This window comes from Paramacrobiotus metropolitanus, unplaced genomic scaffold, assembly GCF_019649055.1.
Source record: "Paramacrobiotus metropolitanus isolate TYO unplaced genomic scaffold, Prichtersi_v1.0 Parri_scaffold0000072, whole genome shotgun sequence".
NCBI classification, from domain to species: Eukaryota; Metazoa; Tardigrada; class Eutardigrada; order Parachela; family Macrobiotidae; genus Paramacrobiotus; species Paramacrobiotus metropolitanus.
The window spans coordinates 88,440-112,404 of NW_026570292.1; the positions used below are offsets into that span (position 1 = coordinate 88,440).

A 23,965-nucleotide genomic window follows, 5' to 3' on the forward strand; every position below is an offset into this window, starting at 1 on the left:
AAATTATTAAATACGAAAAACAAAAGATCTTTATCGTTGCTGTTTTTTTAAGGAGAAATGAATTTCTTTCGTATTTATTGCCATTTTTTGAGATTTTCGTAAGAAATATTTATGTTCCGACACTGATCCAGTCACAAAACCAGACCATGAAAAACAGGTAAAAAAATATCGCAACATTCTGAAAAACCGACGCAACGCTCGTACATTAAAAACAGAAAACACCCCGAGAATTTGTTAAAATAATCCCCAATAAATCAAGATAAAAATAACTTCCATCACGCTACGGACAGCACAAACCGGCCGCGCGGCACCATCCCATGCCGACCCAACTTCTTCCAGGCCGCCAGCCGCAAGGAGGTGCCGGCGGGCCGCGGCTTCTCCAGATTAACGGTGGGCAATATCACCAGTTCGTCCTGCACCGTCTGGCAGATGGCGGCGGTGTCCGGCCGCGTCCAGTTCATCCAGGCGTCGATCCAGCGCGGCGAGGGGAAGGGCGCGGGAGGGGAGCAGGTGCTGCAGGCCGGCGGCAGCGGTCGGTGCAGCATGTGCACCATGAAGGGCGCCAGGGTGGTGGAGGTGAGGACCACGCAGCCGATCAGAAGGTAGGCGGCGGTCAGGGCGGCTAACATCTGCAGCGAGACATCCATGAAGGCAAATCAAATCAGATGGGAACGCTGGTACCATGAACAGTTACTAACACTACACCGTGAAACACGGGTATTGGTTAACAGGGCAAAAAAATTTTGAAAATCGCTGGATATTAACTATTAACTACGCTTGTACGCAGCAACATGTCCTGTCACACAAGTATCCGGCTGAGAGCCTGCCGCTGGCTACACAACCGCCCCTACACTACGCCAGCCCGCTGTTCACAGGCCAACTCAATCGCAACTGCAAGCAATAAACTACTGTACTACCGAGTAGTACTGTACTCCACATGCGGCTTTGATACGCAACACCCATTATAAAACAAAAAAAAAGCAAGCAGCACAATTATTCCTCAGTTGAACCTACGTTCAATTAATTTTACTGTTCAAAATAATTTAAAGCTGCATACTTGCGCACTTATTTGTACGATTACGGATCCGGTTTTTGCCGAGGAAATCATCAAACTAATTCATAAAACTACAGAACCTTTTTTTTAACGGCATTTACTACGATACGAAACCTTAATAATTCTCTATATCACGGTATTACGTCGCCACATGTACAAAACTCAATCAATAAACCATGGAACAACAAAGCAAACCAGAAGTCACTGATTCCGTGGTAAAACACCGTTCTTCAAAATATTTACGCCGTATAATTATGCCTTAGGAGCGTTTTATAATGGTGTTAGTATTTTCGGTTAATGTAGTCTGTGCGATTCCGTAAAAAAATGTAAATCAAGTGTGCCATCACGCCCAACTTACCCGGGTCAAATGGGCAACAAAATCATTGAGACACCGTGTGGAGAATCCACTGCGGGCATCGGAAAGCACCAGGAGATCGGAATACGTTAGATAATCACGAAACTGGCATCCAAAGTGGGTGATTCTATCACAAACAAATCGTCTACTTGATAATATTATCACCTGATACATTATCGCCTTATTACGTAATCGTTACTGTTAAAAAGCTCAGCGCCATGTGCGCGGTGTTGTGTCAACAAGTGTCACGTACTCGCTTTCCACGTTATGCATCATGGCATCGAAATCCGCACTGTCGGCATGAAGATTCCATTGTAAGGCATCCAGGAAGAGGAATTCCAGTTTATTCAGGTGTTTAATCGGTATACCGAAGTCCCGCGCCCAGGTGCCGTTGTAACAATCGCCAACCTCGCCCACACTGAAAATGCGCACTTGAAATTACGATTAATTCTATAATATACTCGTACTGAAATTGTTAAGAATTTTATTTTCTGTAATCATTAATATTTATATTTAATTGTAATTATGGTTTTGGATAGTAAAAATTTCCAATTTCACTACTATTACAACTACTATTTCCAATTTCACCCACTATTTACAACACTGACTGCAAGTCAAGATGGTGGAAAAGTGTAGTGTAACGGCAAAATCCCGGCGTTGCCATCCTTAAGTAACTCGAACAACGTTTACAATGTATGTAATGCAAAAACAAAGTAAAGTAGAACAGAATCGCCAGACAACAATTTTTTGCAAGATTATAGAATATGATGATTCAGATAAAATTCAAAAACGGTAATTTAATCACTGACGGTAAAATTGTAATTTACATATCTTATAAAGATATCATAACGAAAAAACATGCAAAACAATTTTCAAAAAAAAGTAATATTTACGGATTTCAGGGCCACTAACTATTATTTATCAGCATAAAACTTAAACTAATTTCAATATCCTGAAAATCGCAACACAAACTTATTCGAAACGAAAGCAGACGGGGCAACGTATGTATGAAATAAAGAATTTCGAAACGTAATGAAAAATTTCACCTCATTTTACACTAGTGTAGAGAAAACGTCAAACCCTTTTTCCTCTGATGAATCACAACGACATGATTGCTTACTCATAAAGAAATTTGCAGGCCGACATCAAGGAGACGATAAACAGATCCGAAGAGGTGAGAAAGTGATCAACATTCACGCTGGGATTGGCATCGTGCAGGCGGTCAATGTAGATGAGGCACAGCAGCAGCGCCGAGGGTGACACATTCTGCCGACTGCAAATTAATCAACTATTACAATCTCTTGCCATTCCAAAACGCTACTAATTACTTCAAAATGACGATTTACAAAATTATTTACGCTGTGTTTTGATGCAAGTACCACCACTAACAGCTCAAACTGAATATAAAGCTTATCAGAATGAAACAATTTCTTAAGTGAACCAATATAAATTTTGTCACAAACAAATTTTCGAAACCAGCAAGGTATATGGACTCGTAATTATCACCAACCGAATAGCATATACCGAATAAGTAAAACAGACAAAAGACAGCTTAGTCTTTGATAGATCAACCTTTTTTTAAAAATTAAATCAATTTAAAAATACAACTATAAAATATTACTGCTACGGCGATTAAAGTCTAATCGTCAATAACTCGACTGTAACTTCATTCTGCTGCGAACGTGTATTCAAAAGCGATACCCTAAGGAAAATATCGACTAACAAAAAAACGAATAAAAACGTTCCTATCTTTACAAGCGCATTTGGAAAGGCACTCCATCATTTTTTTCTGTTGACTTACGCTACAGTGGCAGCAAAGGCCGGGTAGAGATGGGCGGCCGAGATATACCGCGATCCGACAACGGCAGCCAGTTCTACAAGCACCCAGCGTTTAAGTTGTCATATTTCTTGGCAATGGCGACCTTGGCGGCAACGCGCACGTGCCGCATTAATAACAGCCAGGCATAACTTGTGACTTACCTTTCCACTCATCAACATCGTCCTCCTGTCGCTTCGGGTAACAGCACAGTCCGAGACGCCGTTCAAGACGACGCCGCATCTCTTCATGATCGACGAACTCCTGCCAAACACGATCCCGATAGAGAAATGAGTACAATGCATGCATCAACATGCACACAATTAGAAATATATCCCTACGGTTTACTGTGTTTTTTAGAATGCGACAATTACTTTTTCCTTTTGATTAGTGATTATCACCGATGCTTTTCTCCAAAACACCAATTACCGCTTAGTGGTTTATAGAATGAGGAAAGATCGTAGTGCGATGGCTAAAATGCCAGTTAAAACGTTCTCAACAGTCAGCACAAATTACACGCAGTTCTCTCCACACAAATTAAACGATTAAAATTTTAAATTAATATTTTTTATGTTCAAAAGATCTACTGTTTATTTATCACCATCATTCCTTAGAAACTGCTATTGGAATTTCTTTTGGAACGTCCAAGGACCAAGGATACTAACTACTGCTAAACCAATTAACTATTAGTTAAGGATAACATACCAGACCCGCGCCAAATTCTGAAATCGGTTGCCAGAAAAGAAAAACTACAGAGCAGTTACTTATAGATACTAGTTACTAGTAACTAATCTTGTCACTTGTGCCTCTTGTTAGCCTTATCAGAAGAAATACGATAGCAACAGCGTATAGCACATTGCTTCCGATTTTGATTCCGTATTCATTTCAAACTTAAATAATAATGTCCAAATATATAAGACTGGTTTTTAAAGAACGACAGCGCATCTGAGAAAGCCCTTTGAGGCCGTTCTATCCCAGATTCTCACCTGATCATCCTCGTCCTCATCTTCAACGTTGCTTTCAGTCGCCTCACGATGCGGACTCTTCACGGACTTGGACGGAGATTCCTTTTCCCGGGCGAGCTTCGTACTGTGCCGTACATCCTTGGCCACCGCAATCTTCTCCTCGGGGGACGATGAAGGAGACCCCTTGGGAGAATCCGGGGGGCAGGGGGAGCGCGTGGTGATCGTCGCGGGCGAGCGATCATCCTGGATTTCATCTTCGCCGAACGCCATGGCACAACGGGCGGTCGTTCGGTATCGATGAATATCACAACAATCACAGGAATACACCTGTGCCTAATTAGTAAAGTGATTTATAAGGAAATCAAACTTAGGAAGGAGATAAACAAAAAGATGGGAACAAATAAAGCGGAGCCATGTAGAAAATACGCTGATAACGGGGTCGCCCAAATTTTTTGACTCACGAACCGACGGAAATGAGTGGGTGCAATGGTGAGCTGTTCGGTATCACATGCTCGATGTTGTGGTGAGCTGGCTTGATCACGCGCGCGCCTGATCTTGAATTCTCGATTCAGAAATCAGAAACCAGCAGGACCGCTGCTCCAGGGCGATCGAGCAGAACAGGATATTTACGTTGCGAAAGAGACATATAAATAAGCGTAAATTCTGTACTCCGTGCTCGCACTCGTTTTCTTTGTAACACCAAACTACTCTAATTGATAATTCATTCGTGCAAAATTTTACTATTTTGCACTTATGACTGTAAGCTGCATACATGCACAAGGCAGCATACTGGCCCAGACGTAGAGTATTCTGTCATCAGTAAACTGCGAGTCTCTATGGCAAACGCCCCTGGTAGTCAGTACTCGCCTAAACGGCACATTAATTCTATCTAACACGTGAATGATTATGTAAAGGCCTTGTTCATTACTTTACGCGGCAAACACGCCGCGCATGCAAATAATTATTTGTATTAATTTTACACGCCTGCAATTGATTCGATCAAGTACGGTACATTGTACGTATCCCCAAAGTGTTTATTCATGCATACTTCTACAGTCTACTGCACTGGTATACCGGTATACTGTACGTATGTAACTCGTAACACGGTAACGAGTATTGTGCTTTCTTGACAGCGATTTTGAATCATTAGTACAGTAATGATTGCTGCAGTTTGCTTTGAGCCTGATAATTCCTTCGATACGTCACTGAAATTTTGAATTAAACTGCTGGGAACAAATGGCAAATTTATGTTCTGTAATTAATCGTATGAAGTATTGTCGCTGGGTTACATGTATTGTACCGGTGCCGGCGGTACATGTGACTCTGATGTGAGGAAACAACAATGATTAATATTCTTGTAATATGTATTGTATATTAGTTGATAATACGTAATATGACGCCGATAATTCTTGTTTGTTTTATCAACTCATTATTTTTTCATACCAACTGGTGATAAAATTAGACAATAAATCAGTGGTCAGTTAGACGTTCAGAATGCACCGTGATCCCCGCATGCACTCGCCGCCTCCGGCAATGACTTAACACCGCAAACAGCACCAGCACCAAACTTAAAATCAACACCACCACCACCATCACGGTGGCCATCGTCACCGTCTTCTGTAGGAAACAGTATTTGACTTCCTGCTGCACTTCCGCCCCGGTGTCCGGCGCGGTTTCGTTGACCTGCGTCACATTATCGAAATACGTCGTCTCCATGGAGAGATTAAAGGGGAGCATGAGATTCTGCAGCATCCGGTCACGGCTGCTCGATATGGCGATCTGCAACGATTGTCCCATGTGATTAAGACAAAGGATTGCAAAGGTCACGGGGACTGACTGCTTACCGCACCCGTGAATGGCGGGATGCCCATGTGGCCGTTGTGGGCGCGCAGGGAGGGCGGGGCGGTGACGTTGGGTTGGGGACGGTACTGCGTGATGTTGGTGAAGGTCTCCAGGCGGAACTGGAACTGCGGCACGTCGACAGTTTCCGTGAAGCACGTCTAGTTAATAATAGAATTCTTGTGAAGTTATTGAATAGAATTCTTGTGAAGTTATTGTACATATTTTTTAACCCACTAACTGCGTTATCCCAAACAGACAAACACCTACATATAGATTAAGAATATTTGGTTGAAAAGTTTCAACAGTTGCTTTGTTTTAACAAAGTAGATGCGTAAATTCAAAATCCAGATATATAAAAAAATGTGAAACACGTGATTATAAAATTAACGACTGCAGTTAAAGTAAGTATTAAAAATGACCGCCGTAGCATGCTCATGAAGTAGCAGGATAAATTCAAAAATCACCAGCAAATTACGTACATAGCTGGGGCGTTCTGACTGTGTATCATGCATCCCATGCAGCATAAGTATATAATTACAGAGTCTGGATATTTTCTCCGATGTCGACGAAACGAAGTGGGCATCCAGCCATGCATTATTCTACGATAGTTTGCTGATGTCTTATGTACTGCTTTGATTTTAGTGCGACAATTCTATTGCTTGCTGATTTCTGAATCCAATAGGTAAGATGGCAAAATAATACATAGTAAATACTGCGACTAAATGGACACATACCGGACCCATTCGCTGTGGTTGTTCCAAGCAGGATCGCGCATTGGCGGCACTGCACAGATTGATGGAGCAGCGTGCGTTCAGTCGTAGACTTCCGGTGAAGCTGGGAGCGGCAAATCGGGTGAAGTACATCCGCTGTTCAGTCGTACCGGCTGGCCGGGTCGGCATAAACCATTGCGCATGCTCCGATTGACATCTGCAGCAGTCACGATATTTGCTGGTTACGATTAATATCAAAGGTCACAAGTACCGAACAGGATGCTTTAAACTGACCCATTTTCCAGAATAATGGATTCACGAACGAGGATCCCGGCGCGACTCGCACCGTGAATGAATTCTCCAATGCCGGCTGAGGCGTCCTTCCGGAAACTACCGCTGACCATCGATCTACATAAAACAAGTTGATCTGGCACAACACACTGGTATTGCACTTAATTAATTCAATTTTTTTAGCGGGTCATGATCAAACAGTTTTACCGTAATTATCGAATTTGCACCCCTGGGGTGCAAAAGTTCAAACGTCCTGGAGGAGGGGGGCTTATTTCGGGGAGGGGGCGTTATTTCGGGGGGTGGTACTATTTTTCAAACTGTATTTTTGGGAGGGGGCCGTTATTTTTCAAACAACTCCGCATCCTGTTCCATTGAAACTGAACGCAGTAGATACCGGTGTTTGCAGTTTCAGAACCTTGCGAGCAGCATTCTGAAACATGGCACCAAATTATTTTTGTGACCATTTACTGTTTATTCATTAAATCATAACTATTATTATGAAGCAATTGGCGGTTTACTAATCGTTTTGTGGCGCTTGACATTTAATAACGCCCCCTGGGGGATAAAATCGGGGGGAGGCGCTATTTTTCAAACGGGTTATGCGAGGGGGGCTTATTACGGAGGGGGGCCTTATTATGGGGGGAGGTGCAAATTCGATAATTACGGTATATAAGCAATCGCCTTTCACATTTAATTGTTAAGATTACAGGTTAATTAATGCGGCAAAAATATAAATACATCTTCATTTTTGGCTTCGTTTAATTCTGTGTATTTACCTGATTGTGCAGTTGATTGGCCGAAGCACAGTAAACGGACCTGCAAGCAAAAATCACTAACTAGATAGTAAGTGCTTACGATTCACGATGTGCGAGTTTTACAAGAAAACATCTACGTACGATATCATCTAAACATTGTAAGTATAGTCTATAGATATACTGAAACGATTATTCGTACATTACGTGACTTTTTACGTCCAATCGAAAGAAATATCGATATAAAAAAAATATAATATCTACTGGGTACGGTATTAGAGGCTTTGAGCAGAAAACACCATAACCATACCTTAACCATCCCTTATCGTGTACGCGTTCTTCCCTCGTATGGGAACAATGCCCTCATTGGCTGTGATAATTTAACATCACAACCAATAGAAATTGTGAAATACCGGATTACACGGCTCGATTATACTAAAATATTTAGTAGCGCCTAATTAGTAGCACCTAAATTCATATCGCGTTGCTATTAAAAAATTTAGTAGCACCTAGATATACTAGTAATTTGCATTGCACTGCAATAAAATATTACTAGCACCTACTTAGTAGCACCTAGACATGACCTACATCGCATTACTATAAAATATCAGAACACCAAATTAGTAGCACCTAGAACTTACACGTGGCTAGAAATATTTGTAGCACCTAATCAGTAGCACTACATATATTGCACGTGCATTGGAATTTGCAATAAAATATTAATAACGTCTAATTAGTAGCACCTAGACAAAATTCGCATTGCAAACGCGAATTTATTAAAGTATTTAGTAGCACCTAATTGGTAGCGCCTAGACGGTAATGTGATGGTTGCAAACGCGAATTCATTAAAGTATTTAGTAGCACCTAATTAGTAGCGCCTAGACGGTAGTGTAATGAGCCCATTTCGCAATTTCTATTGGTTGTGATCACAGCCAATGAACGCATTGTTCCCATACGAGGGAAGAACGCGTCTTATACGCGTCTTATCGTGTAGTTGGACGACCGCCATCGAGGTAGCAGTGTACAAAGTACTCAGCGAAGGCGCATAGCTGACTCTGGGTCCCTTCAGATTTAATTTGTTTTCTCGCACTGCGTGAAACGATCTCTTTCCAAAAAATTACATTTACATTCAAAATTGTTTTCTCTATTCAAAAAAGTGTATATCTGGGGGAGTTAAATTGGGCAGGTGTTAAGGGGAGCCTTTGAAAGTCCATCACCATACGACACGTTTGTATGGTATTCACACTTACCATACGCTCGCACTTAACCATATAGTATGGTTAAGTGTATGGCTATGGTTAAGTGGAGCAGTTGCTCAAAGCTTCTTATTTCGGTATATACCGTATATACAGTGTAGATGTCACTCATGTCAATATATCTATACATATTTTGCACCGAGCGCGAAGCGCGAGGTGCTGCAATTAACTGATCGTCAAGAGCATAAATTTGTCTGACGCCACGAAGAGTGTACGTAACACTTTTCCAATTCCACAATCCCAATACCATTTCCCAGTGGTATTAGCGCTCGCGCTCGTGCAATAATGTGGTTAACAACCACCGCTAGTTATATCTATATACATTTGAAATTTTGCCAACGCCATTATTGGTACTCGAGGAACTTTATTAACATCGTTACTTATTCCTACAGTCCTACTCTACTTGCTGGTTCGACTTCTGCAAACTATGTCGTTCGTATGCCTTCAATATTAAGATGCGAAAGGTTTTGTAGTATAGTGGCACAAGACGGGCTACCAGGCTAGCCATATGACAGGTTGTGATAATATTATTGTGTTGTTAGGCGCCACCCATAAATTACGTCACGCAAAAAATTGGACATTTTGATACCCCCCTCCCCCTGTGTCACCAATGCTAACAAACTGAGATCCCCTCCCCTGAGCGTTACGTAACAAAATGAGAACCCATCCATCGATATAGCATGTTGACGTCATCATCGTAACAAATTTTTAAAGCCCCCCTCCCCCTCGTAACAAACAGTAACGCTTTCAGGACCTCCCCCCTGCCCCTACTTGCGTGACGTAATTTATGGATGGCGCCTTACTGTTGTACAGCCAATACAAACATTAATTTTAATACGTTGTTGATACCGGTAGTTCTGAAATAATTTTAGAATTTCGTTACCTTTCTAGCTATACGTAAAAAAGAATTTTTTTTACTTTTATAACAGGGTAAGAACGTACACTATTTTCATCGTTGTTCAATCGTAAAATTTAATTTCTATTTTTAGTTGCGAAGTAGGGTACGTGCTGGCACTTTTCATACCATTAAACATTTAATTTATTTGTGCTATTTCATCGTTTCATGCATGACACGAGCAACTCGATTAAGTATACGCACTCGTGCAATACTTCTACTTCTCTAATCATTATGACGTGTTATATATGAAAATTTTATTGCATACTAACTTCCGGTCTTGAGTGCGGCGACCAGATAGACTTCCTCGCCTTCGGAAATGGAAATAGCCGGCACGGGGACCAATGACGAGGGGATGCGTTTGAAGAAGCGCAACATAAGCGCTCCCTCCAGTTTCTCCGATATGGTTTCCACGGTTTCTGTCGGAGAAATGGCACCGCTGGGCAGGACGCTGCCTTGCACCGGCAACGACACATCGCTTCGCCTGCAGCGTTAAAAAGGAAAGGAACCGGTATTAATATAAGCCAATGGCTTTCCGAATAATCACCGAATCATTTCAAAAAGGAGCATACAAATTTAACAAATAATTCTTAAACACAATTACAAAAAGATACGCAAAAATACTTCTGGTTCTGATATTCGCGTCAAATTTAAATAGCACTATATAAAAAAATCATTGAATAATATAAGAAATACAAAATTAATACCGCTAGCTATCGTTAACTTACAGTTCGGTCATTTTCGTATGGACTTTCTGCATGGCCAGCATCGTGCAGGTCAGCCGGATGCGGCCGCGTCTCCCCACGCCCACCCCGTCGTCACTGGCCAGTACCTTCAGGAAGATATCCGCCACGTAGGTGTGGTGGGCAATCCTGTCCTTATCGACCAGGAACGACCGGACGATGCAGGATGTGTTCGGCGCGTAATTGAGGAAGGTGAAGGAGGTGGACCAGCCGGGTGCGGTGCTGGTGATGGTGTAATTGGCCGAGCAGTTGCGGATGGCCAGGCCGGTGTCCGGATCCTCCGAGAACAACATGAAACTGCGCCCCGTGGGCACACGCAGGAGAGCTCGCACGCGCGGCTCATAGATCTGGAAGATCATCAGGTCGGGTGTGCGACAGTTAACCCGCACAGCTAGAAAATTCAAAATGAAAAAAAGCTGATTATATAATAATATATAGTTTACGTATATATAAAAACTTATTAATTTAACGTTTAAATAAATAATTTCGGTAGTGCACAGGTACATGATTTATAATGACATTAGTAAAGTAGCATTAGTATTTGTCGTATTCCTTAAAATATATATGGACACTTTTACTGCTGTAGTATTTCTTAGTTAACTCGTCTTCATAAAGTAAAACAAGTAAGCAACGTAACAGGATCGAGTACATATAGTAAAGCAACGCAAAATATACAGAGCAGTTCACATAGTTCATTTTTTATTCCTCCGATTTATTAACTATTTTCCAGAAGTGCAAAACGGATGAGTTAGTAAACGAGTGGTTTACTTATTTTTATAAATCACTAGTAAGCACTGTACAACGATATAATAATAAATTAATACATGCACGTAAAATCAACTAATAAACGATGCAATAAATCAATTTTAGTACTTCTATAATCTATTGCATCGAGCTAACATACCGGGAATTTCTTCTTCCATCGGCATTTGGAGATGAGAAAATACTGCAGTGGGCAAGAACGGCAAACAAATAACAAACTGTATAAACAAATTCCATCGACATTTACAAATTTCATGAAAGATATGTGAAAAATAATTACAAAAAACTGCTGACAATCGTGTTATACATTGCATAAACATCCTAACGCGATAGCGGAGAGATTTTCCCATCAATAACATTAACGGGAATGCGCAAATCATTTGCATTTTCAACACCGTGGGGAAAACACCCGCATTAAGTTATTTATTATCGGTAAATTAACGTCATTATCATTTCAAATTTCAAATTTGCCGTGACAATATTGTAAGTAATGCCGCACATCGAGCATCATACCCTTTCAAATGACTATACACTGAAAATACTCGGAGCAAAAAATAAATGTGGAGCGGATTACCGTCATCGCTAGTGATTTTGACCAACTCCGGCCAGTATCGCGTTACAGATTGATAAAAAAATGGTTGGAAAAGTTAATCTAGTGTAAGGTTATGCTTTACATGACATTGCCGGTGCTCAAGCGTTGACAAAAATATTTAATTTGCCGATTATACATTACAATGCACAAATCCGTCGCATTGGTTCTCTGTACTATTCGTAGAAAAATGTATCGAGACTACTGGGAAACAGCACTGCGACTAAGTTAATTTGTTTGTTTGGATTAATCGGATTATTACGGCACATATTTACCGATGAGCCGGTTTACCAGGTGTGACATGGATACGCAAACGCCGAGTTAATCCACGATTCCACGCTGCAGCTAAAATTTATTTGAAAATTTATTATTTCTGCCATGGTCATTCAAAAAATGGTAAACGCACTAATAAGAGACCAAAAATTTATTTATTAATGACTGTGCAATCAGCAGAGTACAGATTACGACATTACTCATTGCATAATCGCATCTGCACTTCCGGTCTGGGTAATTAGAACGCGCCGGCGGCGTGTTCCCTGTACGGCCTAATAAGATTACAATGATTGAAACAGAATGCTGTCCACTTCACTTCACAGCCAATTGCGTCAATTCAAACTGATAGTGACTACAGTCAAAAATAGCGGCGCAGGGAATTCTTCTTCCGGCTGACTGACAGCCAAAAGCGCCGAAGAATTCTTCTTTCACCGCCGTCTGCATTTGTCGCCGAATATGTCAATCAACCCACCCAGCCGGCAGACGGTATTATTCAGCCTTGCATAAAATTTTTGTTTACCTTTTCGGATGAATTCCCGAACAAACAGAACGTTAAACCCGCAGCCAAATATACCTGCCGCAGTATCCACACTTCCCTGTACTCCGTAGCCAGTGTGCCAGACAGCAACCTGTTCATCACGGCAATTTAGAATTTACAACTGCGCAACAATGAAATACAACGATTTATTTTCCACTTGAATGGCGATCATTTCGCCCTTTTTATTGGATTTACCTGGTCTATTCGGGTGCTGGGCATGATGGAGCATGAAAAGGAGAACGGTGCGGTGCAGGCCAACGGAACAGCGCTGCATTATGAGACCGAGAAGGAGATCCCGTTCTGGCGCAACTCCGGATTGAATGAAGTCAATTCCCTCTATCTGCAGGAATTCCGCTACAAACGACGCACCTCGCGGGCCAAGTTTCGGGTGCATCTGCCGTTGGTGCTGCAGCGGAAGCGCAGGAAGAAGCCGCTGAGTATGAACAACCTGCTGAATGTGTACATGCCCGGGATCGGCGCGATGAGCTACCAAGCGCTGTCCATGCACCTGGTGCACAAGGGGATTTTCTCCAGGTATGTACGGCCGCGGCAGTACGCCGTTCTGGCCGTGCGCATTCTATTAGACCTAGAATAGTGTTCAGTTTTAGACCTTATCACGTTTGTTTTTATCTAAACTTAGAAATGGTATTATTTCTAATTCTACGTGCGACGGGCTATCAGCAGATCTTAACAGAGAATTTCTACGTTTAACAGTACCGTTTTATTCATATTATTAAAATAAAAATACCTATAACCAATTATAATTTACTATACTTTAGTAGTATAAACAATGATTATTGTAAACGAAGTACGAGATAAAGAATCTAATAATTATTGCAACTGAGCGTGTGAATTTATTGTTCGCTATTCGCCTAACTTGCCGTTAGGCGAATAGCCCACTTCATAACTGTTAACAAAACGTAGTGTGATGGCTGAAAAACATTATCGCGGGAAAATTACGTACTGTACTTCATTGCGATAGTAATTTTGTGATGGGTTTTCTGTTAGGCTTTGTACCTACAGATTAATCTGCTTGCTGGAAAATATTTTCCAACCAGAATTTTGGAAGTGAATTTTTATACGAATGTTCGGTTGGTTTTTCTTTCGCATTTTTATACTTACTGTAACAGTGTAACTGAACTTCGGTGCAATGCAGTGATGGAAATTAGATGACGGTATTCCATGTACTGGCTGTTTTTGTTGTACACCTTTTTTTCGTTGCAGATTTTTCGGTGATCGTGATCTGAGCATCGTCAACAGTTTATTATACACATCCCATATCGGCATCGGTAAGAAGCAGCGTCACATGAGCCGACCGGCATTATTTTTAGTGTAATCGTCGCTGTTTAAGCTCGTAAACGACATGATGGTGTGAATTTTTCCCATGGTTTATTTTTGTAGGATTGTACATCTACAATTCCCCTCCGGTGTGCTTTGCCGCCAGCTATAATCGGCTCATGTACAGCGTTTTCGGCAGTGTTCTTTTTAATTTCGGTAAGTTCTTCAAGTTCCGCCAAGTGAGCTTACAAAGTTTGTTAGTACGATCACTATGAATCGTAGCACAGTGGTTTGGCGAGACATTTACGAAACATTTCTTACTCAAGCTTCGAAATCTCAAATGCAGCAAAATGTTCTACCATAGTGAAATAAACTTTCTTTTTTTTTGCGTAAACTGTCATGTACCCTTTTGCGCAGAAAGTAACCTGTCATGTACGGATGTACAAAGTAGATACCGTACTATCCGTACTTACGGCAAATTGTCAGCAAACCAGTCCGAAATTTCTTGTTTGATGTACTGGAATCAACGTTAGAAGTTCACGTTGGTGTCGATTTAGATAAAATGATTTAGACAAATTATTTCATCTAATTAATTTATCACTTGTCCATGTGTCAAGGTTTATTGTCCAGTATTTGCGTCTTCCGCATTCGCATAATTATGACACATCCGTACGCTGTACTTTCAGCCCAATAATTCAGTGTTAAATTTACCAACACATTTTTTAAATTTTCTTGTTATAGTCGGTTGACGAATATAGTATACTCGTTCGAGTACTCAGCCTGGTGCTGCTACGGAAAATTTGTTAACTGATACTTTTTTTATTTGTTGCAGGCTCGCTGCTGCTGTGGTCGACATTGCGCAACGCGGCCCAGTCATTCCATCCGTTAGCCAAAATATTCCTCGCTCTCAGCTGTACGTTGTAAACACTTTTCCCATGGATATGTAAACAAAGTTGAATTATCAGCGCTTTTTTCCCTGAAATTTATGCCGCGATTGCAGGTGCAACCACGCTGCTGTTTGTTGGCACGGACTACATGCACTTCCTGCATGCATGGCTGCGGGGAGAGTATAACGACTGACAATAATATTTTTGCACAATTGTACAGTGGATCTTCTGCTCTGGCTTTCTATAGAGAGAGAAAAGAGCTGTTTTTTTCCCGGTTTTATTTGGACTTTTTTCCATTGATAAGCCTTTGTGTTTTTGCGACATTGCTCTGTGATAAATATATATAATAACCAGTTTTTGCGGTGAAAATATTCTTGTGAAGAATTATTAAAAGCGCAGATTGTTGAAGCAGTATCGCAAAATAGAAAAGATCACATACATGATCAACAACACATTACACAGGTACACGTATGGAAAATCATCAAAAATCGATATCTTGTTGTGTCGGACGGGCGTCACGCTTTGTCGTCAGTGGTGGATCGTAAGGGCTGCGTTGCAGAACGACGATTTACTATTCCAACAGGAATTAAAACAGCCCCTGTCCTGCATGAAACTAATTTGTAAAAAAGCAAGTAAAAAAATATTTATCGAAAATGTTTATCAAAAATATCGGTGCAAGTAAATAGAAATCGACACAAAAACGGCGGGAGTTTAGCACACTGGTCAATTCGATCAAACGTGAAATATAGTAAACGCCAGAGTCGCTATTCGCGCACCACTGTATATTATGCAATCCACGACGCCAGTCGTCCGATCGTGAAAACTTTGCAGCAGGTCGCGAAAATCTGACAACGGATTTTAGCATCCCAGGCTTTGGCAGGGTTTGCTTTTTTTAAGACTTTTCCTCAATTTTTTTAACCCCGTTTTATTTTTTGAAAAAGGGAAAGAATAATCCAATTATTCCTAATTAAATCTGGTTAGCTCAGCACCTCAATCGTCGTGCCACATCTGGCAGTCTCCTGATAGCGTTTCGTGTTCGTTGTATTTTATCAGCAAATCACTGCCGTAAATTATCGTACATTGGATTTTGATCGTATCGTTCCACTTGTATCGCTTTTGTCAGTGGTGGTGTCCTTGTCACGAGCTGTAGTTCTTCCAGATAGACTGCGTTGTTTTAATCCATCGAATCTAGCACTGAAAGTTGAAACGCGTATCTCTGTGATTTGAATTGGGGTTTTTCTCGTCTGATGAAATCGCTGACGATTCTCGGAGTTCCTCGCTGATTTGGTGAATCCTTGTTAGGAACAGTCGAAATTTTGGTTGCCCATTTTGTCCAGAAGATAATTAGAGTTTTGTGGAAGCTTGCAAATGGACGTTTTCCATCAGCTGCACGGCGAAAGCCTGCGCACACTGCAGGATGTCATGACGGAGCAGCGTGAGCTCCTCGTGCACAACGCTGAAATAGTGCGTCATTTTGGCATCCTCTGCCCTCTGGTGTGTTTTTTATATTTTTAAAAACATTTTTGGTAATTTTTTAGGCCAAGTCCAGTATCAAGAAGGCCTTCGGGGAGTACATTGAATGGCTGCGAGAGCGCGAAGCTGTGCTAACGCGTGCCGTTGACCGCGCCGTGGAGTCCAATTTATCCCGCTGGCAGTTGAGTGTCTGCGAGACGCTGGTATCACTGCGGACGCTCAAGGAATCCGTGGAACTGCTAGATGATCCCGAGGGATGTGATGCGGGGACGTCGCGGGATGTCAAAGACCAGATTGAGCGACTGCTGCGCGATATGTAAGTTAATTGCAGTTAGTGCTGTAGTTTCCCTGTATGGTACACGTGTCGCTGCGAAACGAGTACGGGGTTCCGGTCACCGTTGTTATCAATTTAATTTAATTTTTCTAGCTATTTTGGTTTGTTTATTGTTACTAAATATTGCAGTGTGAATTTGAAAGTAATAAATTTTCGTCATATTTTTTAATCGAAAGTAGTTTGAAAAATAGGAATTGTTGACACTGATGTGCGTATGTAGGAGTCTTGCCATGCAGAGTGATTTGAAGACGGAGCACGTGGTGAAATTTGAGGAAAGCGGACGAGCAGCGCTGCAGGCAGCTGTTGACAACTGCGGAGAAGTCTTTGAGGCCAGTCAGGCGGCGGCTGCTCCCGCCAAAACGTCCAAGGTTAGATTGTACAGTATTGGATACAATATTTTTTTTTAACCATTCAGTCCCGAGGTTCATAAAAATTGTTACAGTAATTATTGCACGGTGAATTGGATGTGGATTAGGGTGCGAGTGATCACGGTTCGTTACTGCATAACATAATCGTGCTATTATTACAATCGCTGCTACGTGCTTGCACTAGTGACTGCTGGCTTTTTGATGGATTATCGTAGAATAACGGGTAGTTAGTTCGTAGGCACCAACGTCATTGCTTTACCCGTATGACATACAGATTTCGTATTGGCTTTTGAATTGACGGGCAGACAGTTTATTTTAAAGACAAGCAGTTTATTTTTCAAGACTGAGTGGATTATATTTTTTGTATGTAACATACGCTTTTTTCCAGGTGATTTATTTGTTCGTGAATGATTTTGCAATGACTCAAGACGTCGTCTTTTTCAACAAATTTTTATCTCGACTCTGCTTTGTGTTGATTATGGGTACTTACTATTGTACGCGTAAAATAAAATGTTTTATTAGAATGAACATCAGTAACGGATAATTTTGTTTAGAATTAGCAGATGGAGTGAAAGTATTAGAATTTCGTAGAATGGACATTTTGAATGGATAATTTTATTGAGCAACTAGGGAATACTTCTGTATATATGAATACTGTAGTCATTTTTACAAAGGTTTTGCAAATGTGCGTGTTTTGCAACTGGCAGATCGGTGGAACTGCATGCAAACTGAAAGGAATAACGAGTGTCTTAATGTGATCTTCTGTTTCTTAGTGGAGCAACTGGCTGCATTCGAGCGTTAATTTGGAGCACCTGGAAGAGCCGGAACTCCCGTACGACTTTGACGATCTGGGCGCGATTATGTCGACGTCGAAGATGCTGCAGTCCAGTCCCACGGTGGAGAAGAAGCCGCTGATGACAGCGATGGTGATCGCGACGACTGCGCCGAAGGAGGGAAAAAATTCGCTCGTCGACGCGATGACGGGCCATTTCGCCACCATCATGTCCACGTCGATGGATCAGTGGCTGAAAACGCCGCCGTCGCCGCTGCCAGCGACTCCGCTGCTGCAGACACAGTTGTCTACCGGCTCAGCGAACAAAAAACGCCAGGTGAGAATTAGAGAACAGTGGAGTGGCTGATTGTTGTGTAGTCGCGGTCGGTGTTCGGCTGTGTTGAGTCTGTTGACCTGAAGTGAGCATAAGTCATAATAGCAGAGGCAATCAAACGACGGTGATAAAGTAATATTTTTCTGCAATATCATCCTTTAAATTTGTTTGACGTGGATTGGACTTCCCGATGGCATTATCTGACTTTAGGTGATAATTAGACGAAATCATGGGTGGTTTTCGGCGACTGATTTGTTTGCGTACTATCCGGCGCTGTTAGTACGCTGCTAGTATTTTGTTTTCTTTTGAATTGTTACTGTTTTTCTTGTCGTTAATTATTCGTTTAAAGCAATCTTATCAGATGTAACAAGCAGATATTGCGTTTATTACTTATTCGTTTAAAACAAATTATTTGTTTATATTATTCGTTTAAGACAAACAAAACAATTTTTATTTTCGAACTCGGTGAACTGGATGTGAATTGGGATCCGAATCATTGCATCTTGTGCAGTTACTGCAGCAGCATTATTGCAAGCTGATTGCATTAGTACTGCTGGTGTTCTGTGGTGAAACGTTGAATAACGGCTAGCTCAGTACGGACAGGATTAGTTGACCGTGTACACAAATTGTTGCAAAAAATGTGGGTCTTGAGCCATGGGCAGTTTATTTTCAAGACGAACCAAAGCCGGTTATCTTTTTATCAGTTTCCTTCAGCGTTCCTTTCATTTGTTTTGTAGGTGTGCCCCGGTGAAACGGGAAACTGTACCCATGCGGAAAACAGCTTGGAAATCGAGAACCTGGACCAGCTGCGCTGTATTTCCCCGGTATCCAAGGATTTGCAGACCTGGCTGATGCAGCCGGATGTGGTGCAGCTGCCACCGGTGAGCTGATTAATTTTCTGGTTTCTTTACTTAACGAGTTGACGGATATTTTAATTTCTTCTACGAAGATTTGTACACGTGTCTCTCTGTATGCCATTGAAGTGCAACAATGGTAGTTTAACTTCAGCCAGAGGCCCAGAAGTGTAGTGTACGGTAGTAAGAGCTTCGTGGGGATAATTTCGTAGTGTAGTGGTCTATTGGTTGTCCGACGAGCGTAAGTTACTTACATTGAACTGCTGTGGCTAAAATAGATGATTGAATAATAAAAGTTTTCTGATGATTTTCACAGACTTTTTCGAATAGAGTCGTTACTTTCTAATTTTTTTGTTATCTAATTGATCAAAATCAAATGACGAATCATGAAAAGCGCCTTTTTTTAAATAAAAAAAATATCTGATAATTTTACGCAGACTTTTTTGAATGCAGTGCTTGACAGTTTCTGATTTTTCTTGTTACTTCTAATATGTTTGGTCTTTTTGCCGTAGGTGGTGGAAGTGTGCCGAGCGGATCGACCCTGCCAGTCGCTGACGGAATGCCACGGCACCAACCACTGCCTCAACTTCTTCTACTCGCTGTCGCGCCGCACGGAAGACTGGCTGTCGCCCACAGCCAGCCCCAACAGTTTCTCGCTGGTGGACAGCGATTGTGCCTCGGTGGTGACGTCGGTGAGCGATGGGAAGTCGGAGGACTACGAACTGATCAACACTGCGGCGCGGATGATGGAGCGGCGGGGCGAGACTTTTATCCAATCTGCCAGGACAGGTGATGCAGAATTTATGACTGCTACTTGACTACCATGCCGTCGCGCGCCTGATCCGTTTTTGTAATCTTGGGCTTTGTAAACTATTTTGTATATTCCTTTTTGATTGCGTTTCTTGGTTTGGTGTTGACACCAGAATTTTTTTGGTGTTGACGGCAAGCTTGCGTATATACGCGCGCTAATAACCATCGATAAATTTATTATTTTAGGTGCGCGCCCGCGCGTGGCGTCGGTCAGTGAGGAGCTGGTCGGCTGGTTGAAGGACGGCGGCGGCGTCACCCAGGGCGGGTGGTGCGAGAGCCGCGACTGCTGTATGAACAGCGGGAAGAATATTGAGGAGTGGCTGCTGAAGGCCAACTGAACGGGTGAATTTTATCAGGGAATTTATTGGGAAATTCGACGGGGATTTTGTGGAATGTTTCAGCAAAAATGCGGGAAATAATGGAGAGTTGAGCGGATTTGGAAAGGGACGGGTTTTTACGGTTAAAAAATTTGGATTAGTTTCCCATAAAAGTTAAAAAATAATTGCCTGTTTTGCGATTTTCTCTATAAAATTATTTTTAAAAATTCGGGCGGATATTTCTTTTGTGGCGGAATGTGGGGAAAGAGTGTGGAATAGATTGACTTATTTTTTTGACATACGGCTTAAAAGTACAGTACTAATTTTAATATGCCACGTGAAATTTGATTAGCGGTTGTGTATAGTTCATTAATTTCCCCTGTGTAGGTTTTCTTGTTTATTTCTAATCCGGCGTTAGTTTATTAATTATCAGTGTGTGCTGTGCTTAGAGAATTGGCGCTCTGTGTCGTGTGTATAGTCTGTATGGTACTCGATGTTGGAAACAAATCACATGCCAGACAAACACGCATTTGCGATGGTTAGACACGGAACCAGTTCGTGTTCCGTGTGTGGGTTCGGTGGATTCTGTGCGGTTCTTCATGGTGGGGTTCATTGTGCGCGTTTGAGTAATTTGGCTGTGGTTTGTCGCTGGTTTTGTGTCTCTGGTAATGATTTTTCTTTTTGCTGTGTGTGTTTACTAATAATTTTCGTTTCTCGCTGGAAATAAATTTCAGGCTTCCGATATAGTGGCAACTGCTGTTCGGATTATTTCTAGTTTTATCTCGAAAAACGACGCTTAACGTAAGTACAGAAACAGTAATTAATTCAATGGAATAATAGAATTTAATGGAATAATAGAATTTAATGGAATAATAGAATTTAATGTACCAGTTGTACCTAATAGCATTCTAAAGGAAATAACTGGGTGCGATAGTAAACAATTTTTAACGGGAAATCAGCGTAAGTTCGAGACAGATTTCCCTTTTAAATTTCAAGTGGAAGTGTAATAATTGTGCAGAAGATTAAAATAGTGTGGTAACCATAATCCAGGATAGTAATAATTTTAATGCTTATCATAGCGCAACTACTGTAGTGCGGAAGCCAGGATTACAGTCGCATGATTTCGCAACAAATTTTAAACAAAACAGTCTTACTAACGAGGCGAAAATCGTTGACAGAAGAAGCAGTAGGAATTGTAGTGCAATGCCACTTATATTCCGGTAATACGTACTTAGTATATTTGTAGTAAGTTGGCAACAGCGGATGCGTATATATAAAATCGGAGCTAACACTTCGAAAAATTTCAGTTTTTTATGGATTCAATATAATTAATTAATACGTAATAGCAACCTAAAAATCAAATAAGTGTAACATGTTCTTTCGCCAATGCTTTTTGCCAATGGAAACTTTTTTGCCAATGCGCATATAATACAAGCTGCTGAAATATCTGCCAATACTTGAGAAATATCTATATTGTTTTTGTTACCAGTCAGCGTGTGCTTGGTTCACTCCAAAAAGGTCATTGTACACATTGCTCATCAAAGTTGTTAATTAGCATGTAGTAATGCAATTACTTAGGTAGGCGGCTACTCTAAAGGAAGACAGCAGGATCAACGTGTCAGGATAAGCAGTAGAATACATCCTTATTAGCCGGCGACACCCATTTCCAGCACCGTTCTCTGTGTATTATTTCTCAATTCTCACTAATTATGACATCAGTCCGCCCACAAACCGTCTTAATGAACACGTCATGTTTCTTTGGAAAGGCCGGTGAGTCGATGACCATTTGACGTGCACTTCCGGACTTCTCGCTTTCATGACCTTTCCTTTTCGTAAACAATCAACAGTGTTAATTAAGTGAACACATTTGAATCCCAAAATAATAAGATCGCTACATTTAATTCGGTGGAAAATACGTCTAGCGTCACATTAAATTATACTGTGGATATAACAACAGTATAACGTAAATTACTCTAATACCGATATGATCGTTTTATATAATGTTAATTTTATTCGACTACTTCATAGAAATTCCTTGCGCTCTTAAGTGCCCTAAATAACAACTTAAAATTTTTAGCATTGAAAAACAGGTCATTGGTATGCGAGTATCAATGCAATATCCGAGCAGTAACTTGAAAATTTAATTTTTATATAAGTGTAATTACAATTATATTAAAAATTAAATTTTCCAGTTACTGCTCGAATATTACATTGATGCTCGCATATCAATGACCTGTTTTTCAATGCTAAAAATTTTATGTTATGTTAATATCTTATGTATTAATGTGCAAAAATATATTATTATTTGCGCGTTTTGAGTTTCTAAACGGCAGTCGCATCCCGGAAAACATTAGATATATAACAGAAAGTCAGAAAACAACCAATTAGCACAAGAAATACAAGTATACAGCAGTGATAGATAAAATTTACGATTTACTACCACTAAGACACAATGATAAAATGCCCAGAGTGTGTGGTGTGTGCAGGTTCGCGCGCAGCATGGGCCAGAGAAACGGGATCACGGCAATTAGGTGAAGTGATCTTGTGTAACAAGTACGTCATTAGGGAAGATGCGCAGTTGGCGGATACATGGCGGAGTGATTTGAATTATTTACAGCGACGATATCTCAATTTGGCTAAAGTGTCCTCGATGCACCTGGATCCGTACTTCTGCATTATAATGTTAGCCGGTATATATCCAGTAGCTGTGTGTGCCATATGCCGGGGGAAATGGTTGCCGGTTTATCAGCACCGATCAGACCAAGGTGCCGGATGAGAGAATAAAGTAATCGCTGGGACGGAATATCAAATATTTATGCGCTCATTTCCCTTCCAGCCAAAATGTCAGCGCTGCTGTCAGCAATATTTTCAGGCAAATGCAAAAGCTGCCCAATTAAAAGCTCCAACGGAAGCGTACGTTTTTGACAACGAGTGATATAATTATGTCAGAGAGCATTCTAACGGCTCACACAACAATCGGCACTCTGCAGCGCCACAGTGTTATACAGTTATGACGATATATATGATACCAAAATCAGAAATTTATTTACGACGGTTTTGTGATTTTCGCAGTGAACTTGTGCAAAGTATCGATTTAAACTTATTCCGCTTTTATCTGAATTTCATTCGTCAAGCAATTAATAAAAAAACACAGAAAAATTAACGCGCTTGACCTTTATTTTTAGCGTCGAAGTTTTAATTTTAAAAGAAATTATATATTGGCGAGTTTTATGCGTTTTTGTGGTTTTTGTTATTACAAAAACATTTATCACTAAAAATGAATAAAAAGCATTATTTTTCTATTTGCCTTTCGTTTTTGCTGTACCGAAAATCTGTAGTGACCTATAATTTATAGGCTATAAATGACGTATAGGAGCAAAAATATCCTGGATCTTTATATGATTTAAATAGAAGCTGATTAATTAAGAAATGGTATTTCAAGCTGGAAACTAATTCAATGAGCAAATCAAACCGGAACTGCTTGCCACCGAAATCTCACCGGCACACTGTTATGCCGTCACGCTTTGGGATAATGGTGCTATTTTGTAGGAATGGGCGAAATTACGCTAATGCGCGGTAAAGGATATTTAGGCGACTGCTGTACGGGATGCTCGAGAATTAAAATGCGCTTTAATACTCCAGAGTCAAGATTCACTCATTCACCGCCGAACCGCTGTGCGCGCACGAAAGGGCGCGC

At 41.1% G+C, this 23,965-nt stretch overlaps 4 protein-coding genes and 1 long non-coding RNA gene across 5 annotated transcripts; 3 read left to right on the forward strand and 2 right to left on the reverse strand.

Annotated features, from left to right (window-relative positions):
* Positions 1 to 62: 62 nt before the first annotated feature.
* On the reverse strand, positions 63 to 4,661 carry LOC129594900 (protein CNPPD1-like). The gene is made up of 7 exons (XM_055491759.1): positions 4,212 to 4,661; positions 3,390 to 3,489; positions 3,211 to 3,283; positions 2,530 to 2,682; positions 1,663 to 1,827; positions 1,413 to 1,536; positions 63 to 629 (listed from the first exon to the last, which is right to left on the reverse strand). Exons 1-7 carry the CDS (start codon positions 4,458 to 4,460, stop codon positions 276 to 278), a joined length of 1,218 nt encoding a protein of 405 aa, XP_055347734.1. The 5' UTR covers positions 4,461 to 4,661; the 3' UTR covers positions 63 to 275.
* On the forward strand, positions 4,059 to 9,926 carry LOC129594906 (uncharacterized). The gene is made up of 4 exons (XR_008691239.1): positions 4,059 to 6,714; positions 6,798 to 6,983; positions 7,048 to 7,185; positions 7,822 to 9,926. It is a non-coding gene; the product is annotated as an uncharacterized LOC129594906 (long non-coding RNA).
* LOC129594899 (uncharacterized) lies at positions 5,501 to 13,369 on the reverse strand. The gene is made up of 9 exons (XM_055491758.1): positions 12,824 to 13,369; positions 11,584 to 12,375; positions 10,665 to 11,070; positions 10,209 to 10,420; positions 7,810 to 7,849; positions 7,037 to 7,150; positions 6,767 to 6,959; positions 6,040 to 6,190; positions 5,501 to 5,969 (listed from the first exon to the last, which is right to left on the reverse strand). Exons 2-9 carry the CDS (start codon positions 11,825 to 11,827, stop codon positions 5,947 to 5,949), a joined length of 1,383 nt encoding a protein of 460 aa, XP_055347733.1. The 5' UTR covers positions 11,828 to 12,375; positions 12,824 to 13,369; the 3' UTR covers positions 5,501 to 5,946.
* LOC129594903 (uncharacterized) lies at positions 12,637 to 15,414 on the forward strand. Its single transcript, XM_055491762.1, has 5 exons — positions 12,637 to 13,375; positions 14,066 to 14,130; positions 14,243 to 14,335; positions 14,952 to 15,032; positions 15,120 to 15,414. Exons 1-5 carry the CDS (start codon positions 13,059 to 13,061, stop codon positions 15,197 to 15,199), a joined length of 636 nt encoding a protein of 211 aa, XP_055347737.1. The 5' UTR covers positions 12,637 to 13,058; the 3' UTR covers positions 15,200 to 15,414.
* Positions 15,415 to 15,824: 410 nt separating this feature from the next.
* Positions 15,825 to 21,010, forward strand: LOC129594826 (uncharacterized). The gene is made up of 7 exons (XM_055491655.1): positions 15,825 to 16,470; positions 16,545 to 16,795; positions 17,034 to 17,181; positions 17,955 to 18,290; positions 19,025 to 19,168; positions 19,654 to 19,930; positions 20,138 to 21,010. The coding sequence occupies exons 1-7, from the start codon at positions 16,375 to 16,377 to the stop codon at positions 20,287 to 20,289; spliced, it is 1,404 nt and encodes a 467-aa protein (XP_055347630.1). The 5' UTR covers positions 15,825 to 16,374; the 3' UTR covers positions 20,290 to 21,010.
* The last annotated feature ends 2,955 nt before the right edge of the window (positions 21,011 to 23,965 follow it).

Excerpts from the sequence above, each read along its gene's own strand:
- LOC129594900 (XM_055491759.1), bottom strand. The coding sequence starts at position 4,460 with ATGGCGTTCGGCGAAGATGAAATCCAGGATGATCGCTCGCCCGCGACG. Across the intron at positions 3,490-4,211 it reads ATGAGGACGAGGATGATCAG|GAGTTCGTCGATCATGAAGA; the intron begins GTGAGAATCTGG and ends CGTGTTTGGCAG. Across the intron at positions 3,284-3,389 it reads CGATGTTGATGAGTGGAAAG|AACTGGCTGCCGTTGTCGGA; the intron begins GTAAGTCACAAG and ends GGGTGCTTGTAG.
- LOC129594899 (XM_055491758.1), bottom strand. The coding sequence starts at position 11,827 with ATGCAAATGATTTGCGCATTCCCGTTAATGTTATTGATGGGAAAATCT. Across the intron at positions 6,960-7,036 it reads TCCATTATTCTGGAAAATGG|ATGTCAATCGGAGCATGCGC; the intron begins GTCAGTTTAAAG and ends TGACTGCTGCAG. Across the intron at positions 6,191-6,766 it reads AACCACAGCGAATGGGTCCG|ACGTGCTTCACGGAAACTGT; the intron begins GTATGTGTCCAT and ends ATTATTAACTAG.
- LOC129594903 (XM_055491762.1), top strand. The coding sequence starts at position 13,059 with ATGATGGAGCATGAAAAGGAGAACGGTGCGGTGCAGGCCAACGGAACA. Across the intron at positions 14,131-14,242 it reads CACATCCCATATCGGCATCG|GATTGTACATCTACAATTCC; the intron begins GTAAGAAGCAGC and ends TTATTTTTGTAG. Across the intron at positions 14,336-14,951 it reads CAGTGTTCTTTTTAATTTCG|GCTCGCTGCTGCTGTGGTCG; the intron begins GTAAGTTCTTCA and ends TATTTGTTGCAG.
- LOC129594826 (XM_055491655.1), top strand. The coding sequence starts at position 16,375 with ATGGACGTTTTCCATCAGCTGCACGGCGAAAGCCTGCGCACACTGCAG. Across the intron at positions 16,796-17,033 it reads GAGCGACTGCTGCGCGATAT|GAGTCTTGCCATGCAGAGTG; the intron begins GTAAGTTAATTG and ends GTGCGTATGTAG. Across the intron at positions 19,931-20,137 it reads TATCCAATCTGCCAGGACAG|GTGCGCGCCCGCGCGTGGCG; the intron begins GTGATGCAGAAT and ends TTATTATTTTAG.